Below are 10,000 nucleotides of genomic sequence, written 5' to 3' on the forward strand. Positions count from 1 at the left end.
GGAAACTAAAGTGACATCAGACTACACCTCCTTATTTTTTTTTTTTTTTATTGATCTTTTTCCCCCTCCATTTTCCTCCGATTTTCTCCCATCCCAATGTTAGTCGTATGCCAATTCCCAGTCCCTTCCTGGTCGCTGCGCACTTACCCCCCACAGTCAGATCATCTGGGAGAGTGGAGGCTATCACGTGCTTCCTCCGACACACGTCCAGCCAATCACCGCTTCTTTTCACCTGGCAGCGCGGATTCTCATCGAGAGGGCGTAGCGTGTGGAAGGATCACACTATCCCCCTCAAGTCCTATCCGCGCTTAGCAGGCGCCCCGACCGAACTGTAGGAGTCGCTGTTTACAACGACCCGGACCCACCCCGCCAGCTTCTCCCACCCTCTAATACTGCCAATTGTATCAGTGCAGACGGCCAGCCAAGCTGGTGACAACCCCGGAGCTGTGAGCTGGATTCGAACAGGCGAATCCAGCTCACAGCTCCGGGGTTGGTGACGAACGCAATCTCCGCTCGGCCACCTAACCGCCTGACTACACCTCCTTATAACAAAATAAACACATTTGAAGATCATAACTATGTGATGTGGTTTTATGTCCACTGGGCCTGAACGATATTTCTCATATTGCAGTATAACCAAGAGACCAATAAATATGATTAAATGTTAAAGAGTATTTATATTATGTAATCAGCTAAAGGAATTAGCATTATGTGATTGATGGGACAATATCACCACTACATGTGATGACTATGTTGGTACCAGTGGCTTCGCCAGACCCTTTTTAATTCATTTTAATTCCTTTCGGCCCCCTAAAAGATATATATATAAACAACTAAGCCCCATTAGCTGAATTTCGCAGGCTCTAGCACGCTGATTTCTTAAGCTAGCGTGAAGGTATCATATGAAACTAGACAACCTAAGGACTTCATTCTAGCTTGTCGGGAAGGGGGCTAAATAATGCTCCAAAGTTATGCAACATTTGTGCTAGTTACGTTTTCTCCCATCCCCAAATTTAGTCATTATGCCGATTCCCCCCTGGTCATTGCGCCACCCTACTGGCGGTCTGGGGAGGGTGTAGTCGATACATGTGGAGTCACCAGCCACTTCCAGTGAAACCCCAGCGAGCAGTTACTGGGAGAGCGTAACGTACGAGGAGTTACTGGGAGAGTGTAACATACGAGGAGTTACTGGGAGAGCGTAACGTACGAGGAGTTACTGGGAGAGTGTAACGTACGAGGAGTTACTGGGAGAGTGTAACGTACGAGGAGTTACTGGGAGAGTGTAACGTACGAGGAGTTACTGGGAGAGTGTAACGTACGAGGAGTTACTGGGAGAGTGTAACATACGAGGAGTTACTGGGAGAGTGTAACATACGAGGAGTTACTAGGAGAGCGTAACGTACGAGGAGTTACTGGGAGAGCGTAACGTACGAGGAGTTACTGGGAGAGCGTAACGTACGAGGAGTTACTGGGAGAGCGTAACGTACGAGGAGTTACTGGGAGAGCGTAACGTACGAGGAGTTACTGGGAGAGTGTAACATACGAGGAGTTACTGGGAGAGTGTAACGTACGAGGAGTTACTGGGAGAGTGTAACATACGAGGAGTTACTGGGAGAGTGTAACGTACGAGGAGTTACTGGGAGAGTGTAACATACGAGGAGTTACTGGGAGAGTGTAACGTACGAGGAGTTCAGGTTTCAAGTTTCAAGTTTCTTTAATAGTTGTCATACAGAAGTACAGAATACTTTCATACAAAATGCTTCTTACTGTTACGCTCCAGAGACTGTGCTAGACAAGATAGTATCAAATAACATAGTATAGCATGTAATTTAGAAGAAGAAAATGAGGTCACAGTGTTCGGTATAGACATATGTACAATGTTCTGAGTTACCATATAATATACAATACTATGCAGTGTACTAATGTACAGTACTGGGAGAGTGTAACGTACGAGGAGTTACTGGGAGAGCGTAACGTACGAGGAGTTACTGGGAGAGCGTAACGTACGAGGAGTTACTAGGACAGCGTAACGTACGAGGAGTTACTGGGAGAGCGTAACGTACGAGGAGTTACTGGGACAGCGTAACGTACGAGAGTTACTGGGAGAGCGTAACGTACGAGGAGTTACTGGGAGAGTGTAACATACGAGGAGTTACTGGGAGAGCGTAACGTACGAGGAGTTACTGGGAGAGCGTAACGTACGAGGAGTTACTGGGAGAGCGTAACGTACGAGGAGTTACTGGGAGAGTGTAACGTACGAGGAGTTACTGGGAGAGCGTAACGTACGAGGAGTTACTGGGAGAGCGTAACGTACGAGGAGTTACTGGGAGAGTGTAACGTACGAGGAGGTTCATGCTATCTCCCCCAAATCCCCTCCCTGCTGAACAGGCGACCAGTAGTGTCCAACCAGTAGTGTCGCTATTGCAACAACCAGGACTCATAGCCCACCGGCTTTACACCCACGAACGCTGCCAATTGATTTTGTAGGGACGACTTCAAGGTCTTGGTCTCTTAACACATTGGACGCCAGACCCGATGATAGTTCCAATCACGGCAATAGCGCCAATCACGAGTATAGTCGGGTTTTAATTGTTATTTCTTTTATTAGCGATATCCATTCATTTTCATCCATCCAACCTGATGTTATCGTTGGGAATGGGTCTGAGCTCGCAAAAGGGCAAATACCGCCGCCTATCGTCTCCCGGATGGTATTGCACATCATTGGATTGGATTGGCTGGGACTGTGCATCAAAAGAAAAAGTCCGGTCCAGGTTTTCCTTCTCGGGCATGCAGTATCGTTATACCACATTGACTGGGGACACTCTGAGCAGCGTGGATTATGTGTTTTGGATATATAACGTTGAATCAATAAACGCGATCAATATTTGGAATGGCGATCAGGAATTGGATTAATCTTTTTGCAGGACAGCAGATGTGAGGTAAGGACTCTATGTTACCAATCTTGGGTTAATCAGATGTTTCTTTCACAGCGATCACAACGTGTCTGTATGTGTATGTGTGTGTGTGTGTGCGTGCCGTTGGTGCCGAGCCGACCAAGGCACGGATAAACGATTTGACAATGTGTTTTGTGTATTCCACTAAAGGGCTATTATCGTGTCTTTCTCTGAAATTACTAGAAATCACCAAAACTATACTCGTATTCAAAACGGTATAAAACGGAAATGTACCGATGTAAAAACTATCCGTTTTGTACATGTTGACTGATAAGCGACGGGTGTATTAGACCCATAACCATAATTTAAGATATATTTTAAGCACTCGCAAATCTCCCCGTCTTCCCATTGATTAAAGTGGCGACCATCTAGACCTATATTCGCCATATAGCTCCGGCGCTGAATGTGTTAATGGAATATTTTGGTAAAATTTTGCACCAAATCTGCACAACAAATAGTATTAACTCAAATATTGCAACAACTTGCAGCAATGGCTATCATTAGGTATAGATATAATGTCCCAAGCCTCTATACACACAAAAGGCGAGAACATGTTTATTGCATATTAATATAAATAAAATATTGACAGTGTTCAGCTGCATCTTAGATTCCTTAGGGTCCCACTTGTATGTGGCACCTACTGCTGACTTTTACCTTGACCATCGAATCAAAAAGTCTTAGGGCTCAAGTGGGCATAATTAATGACCTCTTATGAGCTTTTGTTCTGAATAATTTGAGCAAAAAAGGTTGTTTGCTCACAGTACAGTAATCTGTTCACAAATAATAAAACAAACAATAATATATGATAGCCTAACTTACAAAAACTTGTCTCCAGTCCCCTATCAAAACACATGGGAAATGAGCATTTATTTATTTGTATTTGTATTATATTATATAAATACTTAAAATACAGTAGCTTGAATTTAAAACTGTGAGTTTTAAAGATGTGGAAAATCTTTTCTTTTTTGCCAAGAGGCTGGGAATTAAAGCCACTTTTATATGATAGCAATTGTCCTGTGTAACTAAATGAACCATTCTATGTTTTAAATAATTTACCAGTGCATTCAAATATGAAAGGGGAACGATAATAGGCTACCATGTGTTTGACAAACTCTTAAGTATGGATGACTCCCCATCCTGAGACATCTGGTCTGGTCTGCTTGTTAGTCCTCAACCACTAGAGTGAAACGACTTGTCTTTAGAAACACTTTGGCTTCCTGTGGCTGTCCAAGTACAGTCCAGAACACCATTAGTACCCTGATAATATCCAATCGGCACTAACCATCATCCGCCGCATGTCCCTCCCACATGACACGCGGCCCAATCAGGTTCCTTTCCCGACATTCCAGTGAAAACATACCTACCCCAATTAAGTTGAGTTAAAACATTTGAACTACGCTGTCATATGGAATCCGGATGCAGTCTGGAGAGAGGCCCCATGGATTATTGGGAAATACGGTGGATGGCTTTCCACGCTGAATGTGCCGAGAGCGCCAGGAGGGGAAACTCTATGACAGCAGTGATGTTTGGAACTCGCCGCCTGGGACTCAAATTTCCTTACAAGCTGTGAAAAGTGATTCAAGGTCCACACCTCTTCCTCCAGTCCAGTCTCCCCAGCTGGAACACAGAAGACCAGCATGTCACCTTGCATTAGCCCCGAGATCCAGCCCCCCTGCACACCCCCACCACACCCCCGATCAGATCAGCTGATAATGACGCCGATGACAGGGAGGATGACCCTCGCATTGTAAAACGCGGCTACTTAGTGAGCTGATACAGACGCTGGCAGTCGATCTGTAATCATAAGACGGGGAGAATGGGCCGTTGATTATATCTGCACTTGTGTAGCGTGAAACACAGCCCCAGAGCGTGGCTTTCTCGTAGGGGCGCATGGGGCGATATGTGGCAGGGCCTGGGAGGAAGAGGAGACAGAGGGATTCCTCTTTGCTCTATTTATTTTCTGAATACACTTTTTTTCTTTTCTACAGCCACTATCAATCTGAAGGGCATTACAATAAGACGCTCTCAGTGCTGTGGGAGAGGCTGCATGGGAAGAATAGAGCTGAAGTGTTGGTCTCTCTCAGTACAAATAACAAAGCGGGGCTCGCAACTCACTTTTGATGCTCCAAGGTGTTTTAATTGTGACAAATAATAGCAGCAGATACAACGTTTCGACCCTTCCGGTCTTTTTCAAGTATTCTGTCTCAGTACAAACCTTGCACTATTCCTCTTGCACGCGTGCACGCACGCGCGCACGCACACACACACACACACACACACACACACACACACACACACACACACACACACACACACACACACACACACACACACACACACACACACACACACACACACACACACACACACACACACACACACACACACACACACACACACACACACACACACACACACACACACACACACACACACACACACACACACACACACACAGCATTAATATAAACATTCATCCGGTCAACAAAGTGCAGATATATTCCGCATACCTTCTCCCTCTGACTAGTTAAAACAACATTACTCTATGAAATGCTAAAAGAGTAAAAATTATAAACACAACATACAGGCCCTTCCTATTATCTATATACTGTAAATGAAAGCATGACCATAATATCTGTTCTATATCTGCATTAGTGCTCTATTCCTCCTACAAGGCTGGGAGAGTGGAGGCAGACAGCCGGTTAGACAGACAGGTAATCAGGCGTATCCCCTCCTCCCTTCAGCATGTGGTGGTAGAATTGCCCCCCCCCCGCCCTCAGTGTGTGACCCTCATTAGGAAGGCCGGAGCACATGTGAGCGAGGCGATGACTAGCATGGGTCAGCATGGGCATGTTTACACACTACAGACCACACAGACAAGACACGGTCAGGACAGCATGTGTAGACCATGTGTGTCTCAATTACAGGCCAGCAGGCCACTGCATTAATGGTCAACTGTTCACCTGGCACCACCACCACCAAAGAAGAGAAGGGAAGTTATGAAGCATGTACCACCACCACCAAAGAAGAGCAGGGAAGTTATGAAGCATGCACCACCACCACCAAAGAAGAGCAGGGAAGTTATGAAGCATGCACCACCACCACCACCTAATAAGAGCAGGGAAGTTAGGAAGCATGCAGGTTTAAACCCAGTGTATTGTGTATCTTTAATTTGATTTGATATACAAAGCGTTGATACTATGTTCTCATATGACACTGTGAGCAACAATGTCCCACGACAGTATGAGGCACAGAACAGTTGTTGCTATGTGGCTCAAGCCGAAGTCCAGGTAGAAGACAGTGAATAACACCATCAACACCACCACCATCACCATCAACACCACCATCATCACCACCACCACCACCACCACCACAACCACCATCATCACCACCACCAACATCACCACCACCACCACCACCACAACCACCATCATCACCACCACCAACATCACCACCACCACCACCACCACAACCACCATCATCACCACCACCACCACCACCACAACCACCATCATCACCACCACCACCACCATCATCACCACCACAACCACCATCAACACCACCACCACCGTCACAACCACCATCACCTCCACCAACATCACCATCACCTCCACCAACATCACCACCATCACCACCATCATCACCACCACCATAAACACCACCACCAACATCACCACCATCACCACCATCATCACCACCACCATAAACACCACCATCACCTCCACCAACATCACCATCACCTCCACCAACATCACCACCATCACCACCATCATCACCACCACCATAAACACCACCACCACCGTCACCAACATCACCACCACTATCACCACCACCACTACCACCACCACCACCATCACCATCACTATCACCACCACTATCACCACCATCACCCCCACCATCATCATCACCATCACCACCATCACCACCAGCACCACCCTTTCCCTACAATATTGGACAATGTGTTGTCATGAAGCTCTAACCTACTTAGCTTTTTACAGGAACACTTCACCAAGAAATATTCAACAGCAAAAAACAAAATGTGCTAATTGCTTTAGTTGCGTCAGTGAGAGCTGTTTACAACAAATGGCTTGATTTTAGGGCAATTTTTTATTTGTTCTCTAAGTGTCTCCATCTTGAATTCTTCAAAGTAATGGACTCCCAATGCCCACGTTATAGCAACCATTTACACACAAACAAATGTGATGTCCTGAAAATAGTCTAAATTCATATAAAGGGCCAGGAGTGGAGGCAAGATGCTGAACGGCCCACTCCACTGGCTCTCACGTCTAACTTACAGTGAAGAACCAAAAAGTATATAAGCTAATGAACTTCATATTGAATTCCATACAAAATAAATATAATATAATAAATCTTTGAGTAGAAATATACATTTTTAACGTGCCGGGTTAAAATAGCATACATATTTCTTTCCATCATTTTTACACTGCTCTTAGAAAAAAAACATTGTGTAAATGACTGAATGCCGGCCATCTGCCAGCAGATGTTTGTTTGTGACGTACAGTTAATGATCAGTATCTCATCCATTTTCTGCCTCATCACTCCTTCAAAAACAAAGCTGTATCCTGTGTGCACCATTCCTGCAGCGGCCCGGATACTCCTGTCAGAATGACACGAGAAAACACCTTCGCTGCCTCACTCAGGACCAAGCCATCCAGCCATCCAGCCAGCCAGGCCAGGCAACCATGGTCAGATCAACATGTGATGTAAAATAATGGAGCAAAAATGTCAATAATAATAAATAGATAACTTTTTTCACAATATTCAATTGCATGACTTGGTGGTGGAGGATGGGGGGAAACTTGACCACAAAGAAAGACTAAACGGGCGAACTAACGTGGCTCTGAGAGCTGAGGGCATCTTTCAAGTGGCCGAACAGACAACCTCTCATGTCACCTCTATAACCTGACTGCACTACACAAACACACACACACACACACGCACACACACACACAAACACACACGCACGCACGCACACACACACACACACACCACACACACACCGCACGCACGCACGCACACACACACACACACACACACACACACACACACACACACACACACACACACACACCACACACACGCACGCGCGCACGCACACACACACACACACACACACACACACACACACACACACACACACACACACACACACACACACACACACACACACACACACACACACACACACACACACACACACACACACACACACACACAGGTCACAATGAAGGCTTTGATCACTCCAGAAGTCTGGTTCCCATTCAGACGCTCAGCGTGGTCATTGATTTTCCACAGCGAGGGCTGTAAACCCAGAGGAGCTGACATTAGTCTGGACACCTGACCCCCCTGCTGACCCCAGCGGCTGAACACAGGCTCTGTATCAGGCAGAGCAGAGGAGTTGGAGAAGTGAAGTAGAATACTTTTATTTGTATTTGTTTTAAGTCCAGGAGTGAGAGGCACACCAACGCACTGTGTCGGAGGCTGGGAGATGATGACCCAGGAGAAAATATCTGACGTAAATAATAAGAGATAAGTAAGATGAAGCGCATCTGACGTCCCACGTTCTTATAGCTCCACTTTTTCATCAGCACTTGAAAGTGCTGCTGCTAAAATAGCAGCTCTTAAAGCAACACAAATTCCAAATTTGGTATTTTCTCTTCAGAGAGAGAGAGAGAGAGAGAGAGAGAGAGAGAGAGAGAGAGAGAGAGAGAGAGAGAGAGAGAGAGAGAGAGAGAGAGAGAGAGAGAGAGAGAGAGAGAGAGAGAGAAAGATAGATTAGGAACAATTCATAAAAATATTCCAAGGGCTCCGCCTCAAGAGAATACAAATGTGTCAAAATAAGATATGGGAGATATTTAGAGAATACAAATGTGTCAAAATAAGATATGGGAGATATTTAAGTCCACCACTATGGGAGACTCTATCTATATTCATCCATGTGAACAGATCTTATTCGTGAAGCAGACTGAGACTGTGTTCATTGTATAAACAAAATGTCCATAATTCTAAATAATCCTGTACTTCATCACACAACAAACTGTTGTGAAGGTCCAGTGAGGAAAAACATGAATTATTATTATGATGGCCTGCATGCCTGTGTATGACTGATAGTACCTCTTCAGAATAAAAATATATATCAATCCACAGATAATATGTGAGATAATAGCCAAGGCAAACTCCTGCAGAGATCAGAGCACATCAAACAAATCCCTATAATATACATTACAGGCCAGCTTTCCTCTTTGTGAATAATACTAAAATGTAAGAAATGTAATTAAAGTATTTAATTGCCATGTTATTATAAATAGTATTATTATTATTAATAATAATAATGTTACCAATATTAGTATTATTATAATAAATAACGATAATGACAATAATAATAATACTTTTGTTTTTGTTATTATTATTATTATTATTATTATTATTATTATTATTATTATTATTATTATTATTATTATTATTATTATTATTATTATTATTATCATCATTATTTGTATTATTATTTGGAGTAGCCTATTGTGAAAATGGTTAAATAAAATATGACGTTTACAAATATAAGAAACTAAACGCTTAACCCTCAGGAATAATAGTCGAAATAAATACACCATAACAATATGTAGTAATAATATTAATAATAATAAAACATTTACAACAGGTCTACAATAAGTTATTATTACTATAGTTCCTTTCATTCCCACACACCTCAGACTTGAGGCTCGCTGCTCGTCGTTGAAGATCCCGAGAAATTAGAGTAAAAACAAGCCAGAGTGAGAGACAGACAACTCCAGTGGGTCCAAAAGAACTCCTTACCTGGTCCCTCTGGATGCATGGCAGCGAGGTCCTCCGGTGTGACTTGCTGCTGTTGGACTGACTGTGAGCCATGATGTCTGACGAGATCACAGAACTGGACCTCCTTCGCCTTTTAAACACAGCAGGGATCTCTCCCCTCGTCGCGCCGCTCACAGGGGTGCAGCCCTCCTCGACGTGTCTCCCTGGGTTCGGAAGGAGCCTGTCAGCATACC

The 10,000-nt window shown here is 44.3% G+C and overlaps 1 protein-coding gene across 2 annotated transcripts in view; it reads right to left on the minus strand.

The window, feature by feature from the left end:
- Positions 1-10,000, minus strand: part of pde3a (phosphodiesterase 3A, cGMP-inhibited) — a 242,969-nt gene that overhangs the window by 231,585 nt on the left and 1,384 nt on the right. The window contains exon 1 of one of the 2 annotated variants that reach the window (XM_084335423.1): positions 9,789-10,000. This exon is cut by the window's right edge and continues 1,384 nt beyond it. In XM_084335423.1, coding sequence (XP_084191549.1) covers positions 9,789-10,000 — 212 coding nt within the window. Of the gene's footprint in view, positions 1-9,680; positions 9,713-9,788 lie in introns of those variants that run through there. The other variant, XM_084335424.1, reaches the window with a different exon arrangement.

This window comes from Notolepis coatsorum (genome assembly GCF_963971535.1).
Source record: "Notolepis coatsorum genome assembly, chromosome: 18".
Lineage (NCBI taxonomy): Eukaryota > Metazoa > Chordata > Actinopteri > Aulopiformes > Paralepididae > Notolepis > Notolepis coatsorum.